The following is a 21,575-nucleotide window of genomic DNA, read 5'->3' on the forward strand; positions in this document are numbered from 1 at the left end:
TATAATGGCCATCAATACTATCAGACCCAACGCCTACTTTTTATAACAAATATTTTATTACAACGCCCCACTATTCTGAAATAAAATTCAGAGATATATAACCTACTAAACACTTTTTTAAAATGTATTAGCAAGCCAGGCACATGTCTAATAGTCCCAGCTACTCGGAAAGTTGAGGTGGGAGTGGGAGGTGAGGCCAGCTGGACTTCCTGGGTCGGATGGGGACTTGGGGAACTTTCCTGTCTTACAAGAGGATTGTAAATTGCACCAATCAGTGCTCTGTAAAATCCACGAATCAGCAGGATTCTAGAAGTAGCCAATCGCAGGGAGGATTGAAAGGAGCGCACTTTGATAGGACAGAAACGAAACATGGGAGGGGACAATAAGGGAATAAAAGCTGGCCACCTCAGCCAGCAGCGGCAACCCGCTCAGGTCCCCTTCCACGCTGTGGAAGCTTTGTCCTTTTGCTCTTCACAATAAACCTTGCTACTGCTCATTCTTTGGGTCTGTGCCATCTTTAAGAGCTGTAACACTCACCATGAAGGTCCGCAGCTTCATTCTTGAAGTCAGTGAGACCAGGAACCCACCAGCAGGAACGAACTCCGGATACATCTTGGGGACTTGTCCAGGATATCGCTATGCGGTGAGTACCATCGGACCCCTTTCACTTGCTATTCTGTCCTATTTTTCCTTAGAATTCAGGGGCTAAACACTGGGCACCTGTCGGCCAGTTAAAAGTGACTAGTGCGGCCACTGGACTAAAGACATGGGTGTCAGGCTTTCTGGGAAAGGGCTCTCTAACAACCCTTAACTCTTTGGAGTCGGGAGCGTTGCTTTGCCTGGAACCAGCTTCTGCTTTTCCTGCACTTCCGGGCTGAGCCGAGGGTCAACAGAGAGGAAAGCCATTCAGCTCCAGGGTCCCAACAAAAAGTTGGTTGACCCTGCAGCCATGAGCAGAACTCTCAAGGTTACATCACCCAAGCGAGACTCGCCCACCTATTCTATCTATCCTGACCCTTGCCTCCTGGGTCCCAATGCCTCTCAGAGAAGTTCCTCCCACCTCTCTTCTCCAAGGCTAGTCCTGTTTCTCAAAACCACTCCCTGTCCCTGATGCTCTTATAGTTTCTCCTATAAGGATAATTTCTAACATAAATTTCGGGACTCTGTTCCCTTCTTTAGGCACCCAGGCTCACCAATCAGAAAGACATAATTTTTGCCCAAAGCCCTGTCATAGGGGGTACTATCTGGAATTTTAGGATGCCTCCTCAGACTAGCAGGCCTAACAAAGGCCATTCCCAAAGCCAGGATATGGAGAGCCTCAGAAATTACAGACTCCAAAATTGGGGGGATATCCTACCTATTCATATGATGAGAAGTGAGGACAAAAGACGTCACTCTTCAATGCTGGAAATCCCTTCCCTCCCTCAGTGTATGGCCCTCCAATCCATTTTGAGGCATATCATCTTCATAGGACAACGGTAAGGTCCCAGCGCCAACAGGAGAAAACACTTAGGACTCTAACTAACAGGTTTTTGAGAATGCATCGGTAAAGGCTACTAAATTCAACCTTTCTAAGTCCTCTTTGTGGTCTAAGAGGAAAGGCAAGGGTACAGGTTTTCGAGAATGTGGTGGTAAGAGCCACTAAATCTGACCTTCCTCAGTCCTCTTTGTGGTCTAGGAGGAAAACAAGTGTTTCCACTGCTGCTTCAGTGAGCGCAACTATTCCAAACAGCAGGGTCCAGGGACCATTGTGGGTTCTTGGATGGGGAAAAATACAGATCAAAACCACAGACAGTTTTTCCTTTCAGATGGTAAACACTCAGGTATCAACAAGCTCACCCTTGAAATGCATCCTAAGCCACTGGGACCAATTTGACCCGCAAAACCTGAAAAAGAAGCAGCTTATTTTTTTCTGCACTACGGCCTGGGCCCAATATTCTCTCCCTGATGGGGAAAAATGGCCACCTGAGGGAAGTATAAATTACAATACTATCCTGCAGCTTGACCTTTTCTGTAAGAGGGAAGGCAAATGGAGTGAAATACCTTATGTCCAAGCTTTCTTTTCATTGAAGTATAATCCACAACTATGCAAAGCTTGCAATTTACATTCCACAGGAGGACCTCTCAGCTTACCTCCATATCCTAGCCTCCCCACAGCTCCCCTTCCTATAATGATGAGCCTCCTCTAATCTCCCCCACCCAGAAAGAAACAGGCAAAGAAATCACCAAGGGACCACAAAACCCCCCAGGCTATCGGTTATGTCCCCTTCAAGCTGTAGGGGGAGGGGAATTTGGCCCAACCCAGGTACACGTCCCCTTTTCTCTCTCTGATTTAAAGCAGATCAGGGTAGACCTGGGGAAGTTTTCAGATGATCCTGATAGGTATACAGATGGCCTACAGGGTCTAGGGCAAACCTTCAGCCTCACTTAGGGAGATGTCATGCTACTGTTAGATCAAACCTTGGCCTTTAATGAAAAGAATGTGGCTTTAGCTGCAGCCCAAGAGTTTGGAGATGCCTGGTAACTTAGTCAAGTAAATGACAGAATGATAGCCGGAGAAAGGGACAATTTCCCTATCAGTCAGCAAGCCGTCCCCAGTATGGATCCCCACTGGGACCTAGACTCAGATCACAGGGACTGGAGTCGCAAACATCTGTTGACCTGTGTTCTAGAAGGACTAAGGAGAATTACGAAAAAGCCCATGAATTATTCAATGATGTCCACCATAACTCAGGGAAAGGAAGAAAACCCTACCACCTTCCTTGAGTGGCTATGGGAGGACTTAAGAAAATATACTCCTCTGTCACCCGATTCCCTCAAGGATCAATTGATCCTAAAAGATAAGTTTATTACCCAGTCAGCCACGGATATCAGGAGAAAGCTCCCAAAAGCTAGCCCTGGGCCCTAAGCAAAATTTGGAGGCATTATTAAACCTGGCAACCTTGGTGTTCTATAATAGGGACCAAGAGGAACAGGCCAAAAAGGAAAAGCAAAATAAGAGAAAGGCCACAGCCTTAGTCATGGCCCTCAGACAAACAAGCCTTGGTGGTTCACAGAGGACAGAAAATGAAGCAGGCCAATAACCCCGTATGGCTTGTTATCAGTGTGGTTTGCAAGGACAGTTTAAAAAAGATTGTCCAAAGAGAAACAAGTCACCCCCTTGCCCATGTCCACTATGCTGAGGCAATCACTGGAAGGCACACTGCCCCAGAGGACAAAGGTTCTCTGGGCCAGAAGCCCCCAATCAGATAATCCATCAACAGGACTGAGGGTGACTGGGGAAAGCACCAGCTCATGTCATCACACTTACTGAGCCCCAGGTAAGTTTAACCATTGAGGGCCAGGAAATTGACTGCCTCCTGGACACTGGCACAGCTTTCTCAGTGTTAATCTGCCCTGGATGGCTGTCCCCAAGGTACATTACCATCTGAGGAATCCTGGGACAGCCTTGTAACCAGGTATTTCTCCCACCTCCTCAGTTGTAATTGGGAGACTTTGCTCTTTTCACATGCCTTTCTTGTTATGCCTGAAAGTCCCACACCCTTATTAGGGAGGGACATATTAGCCAAAGCTGGAGCTATTATCTATATGAATATGGGGAACAAGTTGCCCATTTGTTGCCCCCTACTTGAGGAGGGAATCAACCCTGAAATCCGGGCATTGGAAGGGCAAAAAATGCCTGCCCAGTCCAAATCAGGCTAAAAGACCCCACCACTTTTCCTTATCAAAGGCAATATCCCTTAAGGCCTGAAGCTCATGAAGGATTACAGGATATTGTCAGATATTTAAAAGTTCAAGGGTTAGTAAGAAAATGCAGCAGTCCCTGCAATATCCGAATTCTAGGAGTACAAAAACCAAAAGGTCAGTGGAGACTAGTGCAAGATCTTAGATTCATCAATGAGGCAGTAATTCCTCTACATTCAGTTGTACCCAACTCCTATACCCTGCTCTCTCAAATACCAGAGGAAGCAGAATGGTTCACTGTTTTGGACCTGAAGGATGCCTTCTTCTGCATTCCCCTGCACTCTGTCTGCCAGTTTCTCTTTGCCTTTGAGGATCCCACAGACCACACGTCCCAACTTACGTGGACAGTTTTGCCTCAAGGGTTTAGGGATAGCCCTCATCTGTTTGGTTAGATATTGGCCCAAGATCTAGGCCACTTCTCAAGTCCAGGCACTCTGGTCCTTCAGTATGTGGATGATTTATTTTGGCTACCAGTTTGGAAGCCTCATGCCAGCAGGCTACTCTAGATCTCCTGAACCTTCTAGCTAATCAAGGGTACAAAGCATCTAAACCGAAGGCCCAGCTCTGCCTACAACAAGTCAAATATCTAGGCCTAAGCTTAGCCAGAGGAACCAGGGCCCTCAGCAAAGAACAAATACAGCCTATACTGGCTTGTCCTCGCCCTAAGACATTAAAACAGTTGCGGGGGTTCCTTGGGATCACCGACTTTTGCCAACTATGGATCCCTGGATACAGTGAGATGGCCAGGCCACTCTATACGCTAATCAAGGAGACCCAGAGGGCAAATAGTCATCTAGTAGAAAGGGAACGAGAGGCAGAAACAGCCTTCAAAACCTTAAAGCAGGCCCTAGTACAAGCTCTAGCCTTAAGCCTTCCCACAGGACAAAACTTCTCTTTATACGCCAGAGAGAGAGCAGGAATAGCTCTTGGAATCCTTACTCAGACTCACAGGACAACCCCACAACCAGTGACATACCTAAGGAAATTGATGTAGTAGCAAAGAGCTGGCCTCACTGTTTACAGGTAGCTGTGGCGGTGGCCATCTTAATATCAGAGTCTATCAAAATAGTACAAGGAAAGGATCTCACTGTCTGGACTACTCATGATGTAAATGGCATACTAGGTGCCAAAGGAAATTTATGGCTATCAGACAACCACCTGCTTAGATATCAGGGGCTACTCCTTGAGGGACCAGTGCTTCAAATATGCACATGTGCAGCCCTCAACCCTGCTACTTTTCTCCCAGAGGATGGGGAACCAATCAAGCATGACTGCCAACAAATTGTAGCCCAGAATTATGCCGCCTGAGAGGAACTCTTGGAAGTCCCCTTAGCTAATCCTGACCTTAACCTATATACCGATGGAAGTTCATTTGTGGAGAATGGGATACGAAGGGCAGGCTATGCCATAGTTAGTGATGTAACAGTACCTGAAAGCAAGCCCCTTCCCCCAGGGACCAGCACCCAGTTAGCAGAACTAGTGGTGCTTACCCAAGCCTTAGAACTGAGAAAGAAAAAAAGAATAAATGTGAACACAGATAGCAAGTATGCTTATCTAATCCTACATGCCCATGCTGCAATATGGAAAGAAAGGGAGTTCCTAACATCTGGGGGAACCCCCAATAAATACCACAAGGAAATCATGGAGTTACTGCATGCTGTACAGAAACCCAAGGAGGTGGCAGTCTTACCCTGCCAAAGCCATCAAAAAGGTGAAGAGAAAAGGCAGAAGGAAACCATCGGGCAGACGCTGAGGCCAAAATTGCTGCCAGGTGGAACCTCCCAATAGAAACACCTATGGAAGGACCCTTGGTATGGAACAACCCTGTCCAAGAGATTAAGCCCCAGTATTCCCTGACCAAAACAGAATGGGGACTTTCACAGGGGCATAGTTTTCTCCCCTTGGGGTGGTTAACGACATTAGAGGGGAAGGTACTCATACCCGAAGCCAGCCAGTGGAAAATACTTAAGTCCCTCCACCAAACTTTTCATATGGGTATTAAGAACACTCATCAAATGGCCAAATCCCTATTTACAAGGCCAAATCTCCTCCGGACCATCTGACAAGTAGTCAAAGCCTGTGAGGTGTGCCAAAGGATAATCCCTTGGTCCGTCGTAAGGCCCCTCTGGGGCAACAAAGAATAGGGCATTATCCCGGAGAGCACTGGCAGTTAGACTTCTCCCATATGCCTAAGTCAAGGGGATTTCAATACTATGTTAGTCCGTGTTGATAACTTTACAAATTGGATAGAAGCCTTCCCCTGCAAGACAGAGAAGGCTCAGGAAGTGGTTAAAGTCCTAATTCATGAAATAATTCCTAGATTTGGGCTTCCCCAAAGCTTACAAAGTGACAATCGTCCGGCTTTTAAAGCCACAGTAACTTAAGGAATTTCCGGGGCACTAGGGATACAATATTACCTTCACTGCACCTGGAGGCCACAATCCTCAGGCCCCATCTCTGACAGGACCAAAAATACCCTAATAGGATGTGCAATCCAGCTTTTATGCTCTTACATTTCCAACCTCACCTATTACACAAGCAATGAAAAGCCTATACATGGCCCTGTAACCACGAATACCCTGTTAACTTTCCAAGCCCCTTTATGCATCCAATGCAACCTGTTATCAGGCCTGCCCCTGGGGCACCTACTATCCCATCAGTGTAATTACACCCTACAACTTCAAGCCCCAACTGATCATAGTAACTTCCCAGTTACCCAAACAGCTCCATTCAGATGGCTGGTCGCCCTGCTTCACAAACAGTCTGGGTTTTATAATGGCAAACATACTCCCTGCATGACCATTCATCCCTGCACCCCCTGCAGCAGCACCCCCACCACTAATGAATGCCTTCTCATCCCGTCTTTCAACTACTCTCTTGAATGGTTCCTAGTAGATACAAAACAGTTTTTTCTCCAATAGGAAAACAGAACACAGGGAGCCACTCCGTTTGCTCCCAACACCCCTTTCCAGCCACTCACCGGAGCTACTTTGGCAAGTACTCTAGGAGCATGGGAAAATGAAAACAACAAACTCACACACCTTTTTAACATACACAACCAGTTCTGTCTACCCAGCTAAGACATATTCTTCTTATGTGGAATGTCAACCTATATCTGCCTCCCCACCAACTGGACAGGCACCTGCACCTTAGTCTTCCTAAGTCCCAACATTGACATTGCCCCAGGAAATTAGACTCTATCAGTGCCCCTCAAAGCTCAAGTCTGTCAGCACAGGGCCATACAACTAATACCCCTACTTATAGGGTTAGGAATGGCCACTGCTACAGGAACCGTAATAGCTAGTTTATCTACTTCATTATCCTACTACCACACACTCTCAAAGGATTTTTCAGACAGTTTGCAAAAAAATAACAAAATCTATCCTTACTCTCCAATCCCAAATAGACTACTTGACAGGAGTGACTCTCCAAAACCACTGAGGCCTAGACCTCCTCACTGGTGAGAAAGGAGAACTCTGCACCTTCTTAGGGGAAGAGTGTTGTTTTTACACTAACCAGTCGGGAAAGTACAAGACGCTACCCGGCATTTACAGGAAAAGGCTTCTGAAATCAGACAACGCCTCTCAAATTCCTATACCAACCTCTAGAGTTGGGTGACATGGCTTCTCCCCTTTCTAGGTCCCATGACAGTCATCTTGCTATTACTTGCCTTTGGGCCCTGTATTTTTAAACTCCTTGTCAAATTTGTTTCCTCCAGGATTGAGGCCATCAAGCTACAGATGGTCTTACAAATGGAACCCCAAATGAGCTCAAGTCACAACTTCTACAAGGACCCCTGGACTGACCCACTGGCCCTCTGACTGGCCTAGAGAGTTCCCCTTGGGAGGATACTACAACTGCAGGGCCCCTTCTTTGCCCTATCCAGCAGGAAGTAGCTAGAGCAGTCATCACCCAGTTCCCAATGGCAGTTTGGGTGTCCTGTTTAGAGGGGGGATTGAGAGGTGAGGCCAGCTACACTTCCTGGGTTGAGTGGGGACTTGGGGAAGTTTCCTGTCTTACAAGAGGATTGTAAAACGCACCAATCAGCACTCTGTAAAACGCACCAATCTGCGCTCTGTAAAACACGCAAATTAGCAGGATTCTAAAAGTACCCAATTGTGGGGAGGACTGAAAAAAGTGCACTCTGATAGGACAGAAATGGAACATGGGAAGGGACAATAAGCGAATAAAAGCTGGCCACCCCAGCCAGCAGCTGCAACCTGCTCGGCTTTATCCTTTCACTCTTCACAATAAACCGTGCTACCACTCACTCTTTGGGTCTGTGCCATCTTTAAGAGCTGTAACACTCACCGCGAAGGTCTGCGGCTTCATTCTTGAAGTCAGAGAGACCACGAACCCACTGGCAGGAACCAACTCTGGACACAGGAGGATTGCTTGAGCCCAAGAGTTTGAGACCCACCTGGGCAACAGAGTGAGACTCCTATCTTTAAAAAAATTAAATACTGCTTCTTAGCCTTTTGGCTAAAATCAAGCATAGTAAAAAAATAAAAACAAAAATAAAAATACATTATGCAACAGAATGGTACACAAAATGGTACACAAAATCCTACCCCCCATCCAGAAAAAAAAACACTGTAAGACAGAAACAAAATAAAATAATTTATAATGAAATAATATTTATCTCATAAAATTACATTAGAAGACAAAGATACTCCTATAAATTTTCATCATGTCCTATAAGGGGAGATTCCATGTCTAATAAGAATTGATTTCAAGAATTAGTGTACCTAGAATACATGGACTCCAATTTAGGAGAATAGTTAATCTTAAAATGTCTAGTATTTGCTAATTTTGTTTCTTTTTGTATCATGTTGTAAGGCAGTTTTCATAGTTACATTAGTATTATATTTTTATTCTAACCTTTTTCCAAAATGGACTTAGGTTTGAAAGCTTCATAATTTCCCTTTTGTCCTTCTCCTCCTCAATTATTAAGTACTCACTGGGTACATGACACTATTTCTTGAAATTAATTCTCACAATTAAGTAGACCTTTAAAGCTTCTAATTCATTTCCCAACTCACATTTTTCAGATGTGAAGAGAAAATCATCATCATCTAGTAGCTCATTATACATGCTATAAAATATTTCACCGTTTCACCCCATCTGTGAAGTTGGCCATAGTAACCATGTTTTGTTGCCTTAGTCAAGATTTATGATAATATAATAATGTAATTTTAAAGGCCACATGCCAAAGTACTTCCTAAATTAATAAAAATACTTAGCACTTAACCTATAACACACTTTAAAATCATCACGTAATCTTGCAGGTAGCTATTTGCCCATGTGCCCAGGGCTAGTAACAATTGATGGAGAGCCTGTCACCAAGCCTATTTACTTGATTTATTTTACAGTAGCCTTCTAAGGCCACATACATAGTGGGTACTCACTTTGTGATGGGAAAATAAATTATTTGGTCTGGACAACCTGACAGTGTTACTATTAAGTTATTAATTTGCTAAGGGGGAGTAATTGCCTGAATAGCCTTCTTTCCTGCCCACATAAGAACACTATTAGTAAATATTCACAGATTCCTAGAACCTAGAGCTGAAAAGTATTCAAGCATCATAACTATGACTTTTTACAGATGAGAAAACTGAGGGACTTGTTCAAAGTCACAACATTCAAAGGCAGAACCTGAGATAGAATAAGGAGAGATACAGCATCTCAACTTTCTCATTTAGAAAATGGTCGCTGCCCCCACAGGGTAACTATGAGGATAAAATAAAACACATGAAGGACATAGTACAGTGCTTCACATGTAACAGTCATTTCATACTATCATTTTCCTTCTCACATTTTCTTTCTGACATGTATATTGCATTGACAACAAATTATACTCCATTCAGGAACAGGAGTCACCTGAAGGCTACAGAGGAATCACCTAACCCCAACTCTCATAAATCTATACTCCCCAAAAGTTTCAAGGACTTTCAATTTGTTGGACTGAGCCCAAGCCAATGTCCCCAGAGTTGAGAGTATGCAGTTTACAGCCAACTGTTCAACCCTGTGCTCCACACATACTTAAAAATGTTTTTTATTATTTTTGTGGGTACATAGTAGGTATATACATTTATGGGGTACATGAGATGTTTTGATACCAGCGTGCAATGCATAATAATCACATCATGGAAAATGGGGTATCCATTCCCTCAAGCATTTATCCTTTGTGTTACAAACAATCCAATTATACTCTTTTTAGTTATTTTTTAAATGTACGATTAAATTATTATTGGCTATAGTCACCTTGTTGTGTTTTCAAATACTAAGTCTTATTCATTCTTTTTTGTTTGTTTGTTTGTTTGTTTGTACCCATTAACCGTCTCCTACTAGACTACAAGTTTTTTTGTGGGCAGGAACCACAAATGATTCTCATTTGGACCCAGAGCACCTAATATTACCTAGCAAGAGGTCAACACATGTTTGCATGGACGAAAGAGAAGCTGCCTGGGCATCTCCTTCCCAGCTCCACCTGAATTAGGTCAATTCTTATCATAAAGGAGCCACACCATACTCGAATTCAACTTACATGAATTTAACTATTTATATGGAATAAGTTAGAAATAGCGGGGCCTACTCACCACTCCACTTAGTGACTACATGCTCTTTGCTGCAATCAAGCCTAAAACAAAAGGTGTGAGTGATTTTAGAAGCTTCTCAATCACTGGTAAACAAGTGAGGAATTAAATGAAGGCCCTAAAGAAGCACTGACCACAAAGAGCTAGAGAAATAGTAGAACACAGTCATCCCGCCTTGGGAGAATTAACCTTCCTTAAAAAACTCATTTGGTGATTTCTCCACATCAAAAGAATTTAATTACCACTGAAATAAATGGCACACAATTACTTCAGTAAAGTATACATATTTTGATGTTTAGGTAATTAAACTTTCAATCTAGGGGTGACAGACCAGTAAAGAGAGCAAAGAAATCAATGAAAACTATGCAAATGCATACAAGATTATTACCACTTTAAAGCAGCAAATGAAGTATCTGAGAGAACTTCACCAACCCACCAATTACACCACGGCAAAGACGGCTTCACAGTGGTGCTTATGGTGCAGGTCAGAAAATAAAGGTGGCACTCATGAAATGAGGTGCTGATAAACCAGATTAGGGATGTTTTATAAAACTAGTAAAATTAAATTCTCATAATCCAAATTAGCTCATTTTTGGACAAGCTTGTATTAAGAAATCCATGACATGGTACTCTGTAGGCATTAAGGTACTGATATGGAACAGCCTCCAAGATATAATGAGAGAAAAGCAAGATGCAGTACAATACATATGGGCATTAGAATATGCCACATATACACAGCATATTTCTGAATAGATATGCAAGAAACTTTATTATTTTCAATCTCCCCCAGTAGAATGGACACTCCATTAAGGCAGATCTTGGCCTGTTTTGTTCACCCCTGCATCCCCAAACACTAGAACAGCACCGGTGTTGGCAGTGAACCAATGATAAGCTGTTTCAAAGAGGGGGAACTGGATGTCTGTGGGGTCAGGATGGGAGAGAGACTTAATCTCCACTGTAAATGCTTTCATATTTTAAAATTTTGTACCGTTTTTATAAATTACCTCCTTAAAAAGTGATTTTTTTTAAACAAATGAGTTGCTCAATGAGATGTTACAAAGATTTATTAGGCTGACTTTCATCTCCAGGACTTTAGCAAGGTACTAACTAAAAACTGCAGCATGAGTATTAGCAGGCTTGACAGGAGTGAGGCTCATGCTGTTACTAAAAAGGATCAATAATAACTAGAAAATTTTAACTGGTTTAACCACCTCAGAAAACAGTTTCCTACTATTTACTAAAATTGAAGCTCTGCCTATCATATGACTAAGCAATTCTATTCCATATATCCTAAAGTAAGGTGTATTTGTAAGGCATGCGCAAAAAGGGTCATAACTTTTTTATTGATAAGCAGATTATCTACCTGGGAGTGGATAGAAACAAAGTAGAAGGGACAGAAGACATGGGAGTGACACTTCTCTGAGAATAACTTCAACTTTTGGAATCATGTTAACATTTCACATACTCAAAAAAGGACAATAAATAAAATCAAAAATAGAGAGAGGGGCACCTAACATGAAACATAAACAGAATCAAATGAACCAAACTGTATTTCAAATGAATAACATAACCACACAGAAGAAAGCAGGGGAGAAGAGAAGTACTAACTCCTATAACTCTGAATACAGTATTTGGACTACAGGTCCCCACGCTAACATTTGTTAAAATGCTAACCTCTAGTTAGTGGGTTTCTTTTTCACAAAGGTATGGGCTAACAATTTTGAACCTACTTTCTGGGTACATTAAGAGTATACAAATAAGTAAATATGTTGTCAATAAAGGGAGTCAGGTTCTTACTGTTGAACAAAGGCATTACAAACACGAAAAGGGGAATGGGTAGAATAAACTCCGCAGTGTAGGGTTGAAACTGGAGGTGTCAGTATGAACTTATGGTTAATACAGATATACAAAAATATAGAAATGTGTGGAATACACATACATTGAAACTGAAGGTGTCAGTATGAACTCATGGTTTTTAATATAGATATACAAAAATATAGAAAGGTATGGAATACACACACACATGCACATGCAACCCATAACATCTATTTGCTAAGAGGGCCTAGAAGCAATGATATCTCAGTAGCTGTGAGCACACCTAGCACTGAGATCTTGTTTCTAAATATAATTTTCTACCAAGTGTTCCTTGGAGAAATAGCTGATTCCAGGGAAGCGGTAGGGAAAACATGAGATAAACCTGGTCTCTCTTGTTGTGCCAGAAAATAAGAAAGTGATCAAAGAATCAAGGGGACATGACAGACAGACACAGACCCAGCTTGAAAAGGCTGGTCAAATACGGGACAATATGAGTTTAAAAAAAAACAAAAACAATGATAGTAAAAAAATTAAACCCATTGAATAACCTAAGAATCCATGAGATCACTAAGATATTAATTAACTAGTTAATTAATGGGGCAAGTCAACTAATAAATGTAAAAGGACTGATGGAATTAGGAAATCTTCATTTGGCAACAATCATGACAATAATGGATTCAGCAAATAGTCATCAATGGAGCCTAAAACTAGTCGGTGAAAGTTTGAGGAGTAACAGGATATTTACATCCTCTCAAAGTATCTCCCAGAAGATACCATTTACAAAGGAAAGGCAGAAACTCTACAGTGGAGAAACCAGGCAGAATCCATCTTAACTAAGTGATCAAAATTAACATCACCAATAATACAACAAATCAACATTAGCATCTTCAAATGAAGCACTGAGAAAAATACATCACATCTATATTACCGCCAAAAATGCATAATGTGGATCTAATCATAACCAGATAAACCTCAAGTGAGAGACATACTATTAAAAAAGTAAATAGGCCGGGCATGGTGGCTCATGCCTGTAATCCCAGCACTTTGGGAGGCCGAGGCAAGAGGATCACGAGGTCAAGAGTTGTAGACCAGCCTGGCCAATGTGGTGAAACCCTGTCTCTACTAAAAATACAAAAATTAGCTGGGTGTGATGGCATGTGCCTGTAATCCCAGCTACTAGGGAGGCTGAGGCAGGAGAATCGCTTGAACCCAGGAGGTGGAGGTTACAGTGAGCTGAAATCACACCATTGCACTCCAGCCTGGGCAATAAGAATGAAACTCCATCTCAAAAAAAGAAATAAATAAATAAAAACAAAACTGGCCTAAACCCTTATATAATGTCAGTGTTATAAAGACAAAGATTGAGGCACTATTCTAGATTAAAGGAGACCAGGCCAGGCGTGGTGGCTCATGCCTGTAATACCAACACTTTGGGAGGCCAAGGTGGGCAGATCACCTGAGGTCAAGAGTTTGAGACCAGCCTGGCCAACATGGTGAAAACCCCGTCTCTACTAAAAATACAAAATTAGCCAGGCATGGTGGTGCATGCCTGTAATCCCAGCTACTTGGGAGGCTGAGGCAGGAGAATTGCTCCCGGAAGACAGAGGTTGCAGTGAGCCAAGATGGTGCCACTGCACTCCTGGGCAACAAGAGTGAAATTCCGTCTCAAAAAAAAAAAAGGAGACCAAAAGAAAAAAAGAAAAATTGAATGCACCACATGGCTGGTTTTTTGTTTTGTTTCACTTTGTTCTTGTGTGTTGGATTTTTATTGTTTTTGTTGCTCTAAAGGGTATTCATTGATAAGTCAATTGGGATAATTGATGAAATATGAATAAAGCCTATAGGTTAGCTACAACGATAGTATTTAATGATTATAAAACAGTTAATAAGAGAATATCCTTGTTTTTAGGAAATGCACATTGAAGGATTGGGTATTATATCTGCAACTTTCTCTTGAACAGTTCAGTGGGGCAAAAGGAGAGAGAGAAGGATAAAACAAATGTGGTAAAATGTTAACATCTGGGAGATGTGGTGAAGGTTATAAAAGAATTCTTTGTACTATTCCTGCAATTTTCCTGGATGTCTAAAATTAGATTAAAATTAAAAACTAGAAGAAAAGAGTTAAGCAGGTAATTTATACTTGTTAGGGGTCAGGATAGTGAAAGTTAACATCTGACATGAAGTGCCAAAATATAAACCTAACTGCAATATGTTCTGAAAAGGTTGCCTAAGCCAATTATGTCCTACATACACCTTCTAAAGAATGAGACTTGAAATAAAATGGATCTACTTAGGACCTTACTTGAGGATAAAAGTTAGTAAAGTACCCAAAGGACTGGATTATAAATTAGCAGACTCATCTAAGCCATGCAGCCCAATGTCACTGTACCACATGGAAATTGAAACACGTGCCTTCAGACAGTGGTTGAGCAAGCATTTTTCTTCTAAAAGTTTGGAAAGTGAATTACCTTACCTAGAAATGTTTGGTTCTATTTTAGATTAATTTAAAACCATTAAATACGAATACAATTGTATAAGAATAAATGTATAGAATAGAATAGGATAAAAATGAAAACATTCTGGCTGCATTAGTACTAAGGCTAATGTGATGGATATAAAACTTCAAGGAATCCACAACAAATCTGTAATTTGTGAAAACTTTCCTTAAAATTTAAAAACCACTACCTTTTCTTCAGAGCATTTCCAGAAAATACCATGAATATACAAGTCAGAAAAATTATTGCATGTGCTAAAACAGAGACAATCAACATCAACTGAAGAAATGGCTTCACAGGAAAAAGGATTGATGGTTGTTTGGAAATATGCCCACAATTTGACTCTCCCCTCAAAAAAGGTGGAACCTAACTGCCTTCCTCCCTGAGTATAGGCTAGACTTAGTGCCACGTTATAACAAATCAAATATAGGAGTAACAGTGTTATATTCAAAACAGGACATAAAAGGCACATGGTTTCCTCCTTGCTCTCTCTTGCATCACTTGCTCTGGATGAAGCTAGCTGACATGTTATAAGGATACTCATGCAACCCTATGAAATTTCTGAGGTCCCCTACCAACAGCCAGCAAGGAACTGAGGCCTCCTGTCAACAGCCATGTGAGTGTACCATCTCAGAAGGAGATCCTCCAGCCCCAGCCCCAGCCCATCAAGCCTTCAGATGACTGCTATAGCAATGGTCAAAACCTTAATTGCAACTCATCAGTGACTCAGCCAGAACTACCCAGCTAAGCTGGTTCTGAATTCCAGACCCACAGAAATCATAAGATTAAAAAATGTTTGTTGTTGGCTGGGCACAGTGGCTCACGCCTGTAATCCCAGCACTTTGGGAGGCTAAGGCGGGCAGATCATCTGAGGTCCTGAGTTTGAGACCAGCCTGACCTACATGGAGAAACCCCATCTCTACTAAAAATACAAAATTAGCCTGGCGTGGTGGCGCATGCCTGTAATCCCAGCTACTCCAGAGGCTGAGGCAGGAGAATGGCTTGAACCCAGCGGGCGGAGGTTGCTGTGAGCCAAGATCGCGCCATTGCACTCCAGCCTGGGCAACAAGAGCAAAACTCCATCTCAAAAAAAAAAAAAAAAAAAAGTTTGTTGTCTTAAGCAGCTAAATTTTGGGATAATTTGTTACATAGCAATAGATAACATAGAATTTAATTTAACAGTTATTCCATTTGCAGAATTATAAATTTATAGAAATATTTCTTGTAAAATTAACTGAAATTAACTATCATTTACAAAGATAGTTACAGTCTATATTTCCAGGAATGTATAAAATAGGACCAAAGAGTGACTTAGTCAAACTGCAAGGAATGAAAACCTTGCAAGTCAGAATAACTACACTGAACCATAAATAGAATGTATTAATTTTGTAAATAGGTTTAAAAATAAACACTAAGTGGAGGAAATAAGTAATGTGCAGAGAAGGGAGATTAGCTGGGAAATCTCAGGTAAACATTGTTTGGGGTGAAGTTTTAAGGGATTTTTTAAAAGAGTTGAATTTACTAAAATGTCAACTTGAAAAATGTAAACTTGAACTGTACTTGAAAAAGTACAGTTCTTCCTCTAGAAAACTTGGCACCTATACATAAAGAAGTGGGGCTGGGTGCAGTGACTCACACCTGTAATCCCAGTACTCTGGGAGGCCAAAGTTGGAGGATCCCTTGAGCCCAGGAGTTCAAGAACAGCCTAGGCAAACAGTGAGACCCTGTCTACATAGAAACAAAAATAAATTAGCCAGGCATGGTGGCATGCACCTGTCATCCCAGCTACTCAGAAGCCTGAGAAGGTAGAATTGCTTGAGCCCAGGAGGTTGAGGTTATAGTGAGCTAGGATCACACCACTATACTCTAGTCTGGGCAAGAGAGCCAGACCCTGTCTCTATTTGAAAAAAATAAAAATAAATAAAAAGTGGGAAATCTGAATATTCATGTAAGATCTCCTGTGAGTCAACTAAAAAATAACTGGGGTCAAATACAGCATGTCTTCATAGGAGAATCAGCATTGGGGCCATTAATTGTCCAGCCCCCATTCCCTTCCATCCCTAACTATATTATCAAATTGTCTTCAAACATTTAGGCAGTTACTAAAATTCTAACTTCCTCCAGTAACTTTTCCTAAAACAGCAGAAATGAGACTGCATTTCTACATCAAGATATTAACATGCTGAAGACCCATGGTGACATAAGGAATTGGCATGAAGTAAAAAGAACATAGGCTGCAGAGTCCACACCTGGGTCTGTACTGGAGCCCAGTCCCACTTCTCACTGGCCACAAGCTACAGACAAACAGTTCCCATTCTGGAACTCAGTTACCTTATTAGTAAAATGGAGATAATGTTAAATTGACAAGGTTGTCATTACAAGGATGAAACAGTATATAGAAAGGGCCTTGCATAATGTAGCCATTAGATAAATAGCACCTTGTTTTTAATTACTCTCTTGCTTATATGCATTATGCGTATACTTCCCAAATCAAGAAAATAGGGACACAGACTGCCAGAATATTTTTGTGTCTCATATTCAGATGCAAAGGCAGCCCAGGAGGTTAATGTGGACTTATGACATGTTATAATTTCTGAAACATTACAATAGCTTATGAGTTGCTGTTAAAACTGAACACTTAGCTGCTTAAGAAGCCAGAGTACCTAGTCTGTAATCAATATTTATACAGTACTTATCGTATTCTTTTTATTACTCCAAATATATTCTTTCTCCTCTATCAAGTTACAAATTTGATTGCTAAAAAAAAAATATACATCTCTATACTCGTCATGGCTCCTTGAATACATAAGGCTGAACGAATTTAACTTCAAGTCCTCAATGTCTCTTCCTTCAATATAATCTTAAGATTATAAAAGTCAGGCTCCTTCACCCTGCCAATATGCATACATGTGTGCACATTCATTTCCCCAAGTAAAACCAGACTTAGGTGCACAAGGCAATTATCATTTTCTCTATGCCCAGCACTTCACATGATTTCTGGCACACTATAAACGCTTAATGAATGTTAGCTGGGAGATAAATGAGAGAGAACAAGCACCTAGGCAGAATAGCGAGTAGCTAACCTGTCAGTCATGAAGCTCCAATTTAACTCCAATTTCACTCGCTTTACAAATGTGTTTATAATTTTGCACAGCTACTGTTTTATTTCCTTATATAGTGGAACTCCCTTGTAACTTCCTCTCACTAGGACTAACATGTGTGCTATATGCCAAAAGTCTTCAGTATATGAAACATGTAAAACCCAAAGAATATTGGCAAGCAAGGAATATGTCCTTAGATTCAGATTCTCTACATCCATGTTTCTGTGATTATACCTCTTCCTGTTTCTTTCCTGTGGGTTTTGCTCATTTCACCCATCTTATCTGTAAACTTCCCAGGAACAGGGAATATATTATTTGCTTCCCTTTTAAGACTCAATGTGCCTAATACAGGACACAGACTGGAATCCTGGCACATATTATTAAAAATTATTTTGCAAACTGGATTTTTTTTTTTAAAAAAAAGGAGAGAGGGCATCTAACACAAAGTCAAATGCACACAGCTACACACCAGATATATGAAAGAAATTTTCTGTAGTTATTTTGTGTGTGTGTAAAATTAGAAATTGTATCCTCCCCATGACTCATCAGAGATAAAAGAGGATAAATGAGATCTGTGTGTGAGGTACATGCCATCATGCACCAGGACAGTATTAAGCAGCTTCAAAGGTTATTGCTATGTATCAGGCATTATAATAGATTCTGGAGAAAACAAAAATAAGAATGAGATAAGCTCTACGAAATTGGAAATCAGACTGGTAGACCTAGAGAGTCTGGAGGCCGTTAAAATTCTTATTCTTCTCTAAACTATCTCCTGGTTCTCCATACACTTCAACCACTTTGTTAGTGCTGGTTCCTTTTCTTTCATCTATCCTCTAACAGCACCATCAGCATCACCTGGAAACTTGTTCAAAAATGCAATTTTTCAAGCCCCAGTCCACACCTACTTAATCAGAAACTATGGGGGTGGGACCCAGAAATCTGTGCTTTACCAAAGCCTCCAGCTATTTCTTTTTTTTTTTTTTTCTTTTTTGAGATGGAGTCTCGCTCTGTCACCTAGGCCGGAGTGCAGTGGCCTAATCTCGGCTCACTGCAATGTCCACCTCCTGGGTTCAAGCGATTCTCTTGCCTCAACCTCCTGAGTAGCTGGGATTACAGGTGTGCACCACCCCGCCCAGCTAATTTTTGTATTTTTAGTAGAGATAGGGTTTCACCATGTTGGCCAGGCTAGTCTCAAACTCCTGACCTCAAGTGATCCACCCACCTCAGCCTCCCAAAGTGCTGGAGTTACAGGCATGAGCCACCACACCTGGCCACCTCCAGCTCTACCTAATGCATTTTCAAATTTTAGAACTACTATGGTTTGCATGTGTCCTCCATGTGTTAGAGGAGACTTGATTCTCCAATGCAACAGCAGTGAGTGGTGGGATCTTTAGTGATTAGGCCATGAAGACTCTTTTCTCATGAATGAATTAATGCCAGTAGAGTGGGAATAGGTTGACGCGATCAGTTCAGCCCCCTTCCCTCTCTCTCTTACCCATGTGATGCCTTCTGCCATGTTATGACACAGCAAGAAGGCCCTCACCAGATACTGGCACATTGATCTGGGACTTCCTAGCCTCCAGAACTATCAGGAAATAAATTTCTGTTCTTTATAAATTAACCAGACTGTTCTTTATAAATTAAACTTAGATCAGTTCTTGTCTTAGTTTGTTTTGTGCTGCCATTATGAAACATAAAATATGAAATAGCAGCACAAAACAAAGACAAGAACTGATCCAAGTTTAAATACTGATTTAAATGTCCAAAAGTTCCATTCACCACCTTTTCCAGTTCTCACTCTCCATTTTTCTGGCATTGGGGCCTCTCCTACTATCTCTACATCTATAACTACTACTAACAATAACAGCAACAGCTGCCATTTATTATATTAAGCATCTATAAGACAGGCATTGTGTTAATCACTGTGCACATAGTACCTTTGTGTTAATCACTGTGCACATGTATAATCTCCACAATTCTTTAATTCAGATAAGAAGCCTAGGCTTAGAGAAGTTAAATAACTTGCCAAAGGTCAGCCAACCAATAAACAGCATAACAGAGATCTGACCTGCCATCTTCCTAACTCCAAAGTCCACTAAGTTAACTACTATACTAACATGCCTCCTAGAAGGTTGCTACTCCCACAGCCTCAGCGGACATCTATATTACAATTGTCCCTAACCATCTCATAAACTCTGAAGTAGCATTTCCAGTTACTCAGTGGATCTCTCTTTTTAAACTCCCCACGGAAACCTCAGAATTAACACTGCCATTATTTCTTCTCTCCACTTCAAACCTGTTCCTCTTCCTGTGATTTCTAACTTAATGTCATCATAAGCAAACAGTTGCTCAAACTAGACATATTATCTTTGACTTCTCACTCTCCCTTACCTCTAGCTGTTCATAAATGTAGAGATTTTAACATCTAAAAATGTCTCCAAAATCTATCCATTCCCATTGTCCAACATTTCTCACCTACACTCTAGTCTCCCTGCCTCTCCACTCTAATGCAATCTGCACACGAACTGTCAACTTTCTGATTATTCTACCTTCTATGGCTCTCCACTGCCAATGGATGGGAGGAGTCTAGACTTTTTAGGATGAAGTAGAAGACCCCCTCATAATTTGGCTCCAAAAACAGCTTCCCGCCTCATCACTTCTGCCATGCAATAAGAAGTGATTAGGCCCTCATGAATGGATGAATGCCATTATAGCAGGAATGGGTTCATTATCTCAGGAATGGGTTCTTGAGATGAGTTCAGCCCTCTCCCCTCTCTTGCCCACAAGAAACAACTCAAGATATTTCCAAAAGCGCCATTTAATTTTAATCTTCAGCAACTTTGCTTATGCTGGCCCCTGGAATGCTCTCTTCCCCCTCTACATGTGGTGAAATTTTATTTAACCCTCAGAGCTAAGCTCCATCCCCTTCTTTTCAACATGTTCCCTATCAATTTTTTCTCCAGCCAGAGCGCTCTACTCCCCCAGCACATTATTCATTCCAAAAGGGATTAATTTGTCACAGCACATAATGGTTAGTGGTTTATCTCTTCTGATGAACACTTAGTATGCTGAGGATATACTGTGTCTTAACTTCTTTGTCTTCCCAGCACCCAACGAAGTGTCTCGCCATAGCCAGCACCCAGTAAGTATCTGCTGAGTTGTTAAATAATGCAACATTTGCAGTTGTAACTTTACACATCTTGATTAGCAATTCAACTGCAGGTTTACACACCACTCAAAAGAATTTTCACATAACAGAAGATGTTATAAATAAAGACCAAGGGTTCAATACTCAGCAGCAGGGTCTTTAATTATTCTGAAATCTCTTTGGTCAGTATTTTTAAGCATCGTTCATCAGAAAGACTCCTTTCCCAACTAACATTTGTATATTTTACAGGATCAGCAGTAAAGACAAACCTCAGAGAGATAATCCCAAGCAAAACTATGTCACTGAGTGTGACTGGATGACTACTGGTACATCATTTCAGTAAATTTCCAATACAATGGCCCAAGTACATCAGGTAGATTTTAGATAATGAGACATGCACCACTGACTACCTAAAATACATGCACATTAGTGAGGCATCGATTCCAATTAGTAATTGAAATCAAAAGTATATTAACAACCTGATATTGGTTCAAGCGTAATATCCTTTACTTTCAAGTAAGGATAAAACTTATTCTTGTCAAAGACTGTACTCTGATTAATACAGCCTCTATCCCACCTTACAAGAAGGCCGTATCTTGTTAACAGTGGGATGCTGATAAGCCCGCCTTAATCCTTAACACTTTGCCTTCCCAACCTGCTAAGCCATCTCTCTCCA

At 41.3% G+C, this 21,575-nt stretch overlaps 1 protein-coding gene across 3 annotated transcripts in view; it reads right to left on the minus strand.

Moving 5' to 3' along the window:
* Positions 1 to 21,575, minus strand: part of BTBD9 (BTB domain containing 9) — a 482,019-nt gene that overhangs the window by 458,531 nt on the left and 1,913 nt on the right. Inside the window, exon 1 of one of the 3 annotated variants that reach the window (XM_055390323.2) lies at positions 538 to 5,355. The exons of the other annotated variants lie outside the window; for them this stretch is intronic. Within the exon in view, the coding sequence (XP_055246298.1) occupies positions 538 to 612 (75 nt within the window). The 5' untranslated portion in view covers positions 613 to 5,355. Of the gene's footprint in view, positions 1 to 537; positions 5,356 to 21,575 lie in introns of those variants that run through there. 3 annotated transcript variants of the gene reach the window in all.

Source organism: Gorilla gorilla, chromosome 5, assembly GCF_029281585.2.
Source record: "Gorilla gorilla gorilla isolate KB3781 chromosome 5, NHGRI_mGorGor1-v2.1_pri, whole genome shotgun sequence".
Lineage (NCBI taxonomy): Eukaryota > Metazoa > Chordata > Mammalia > Primates > Hominidae > Gorilla > Gorilla gorilla.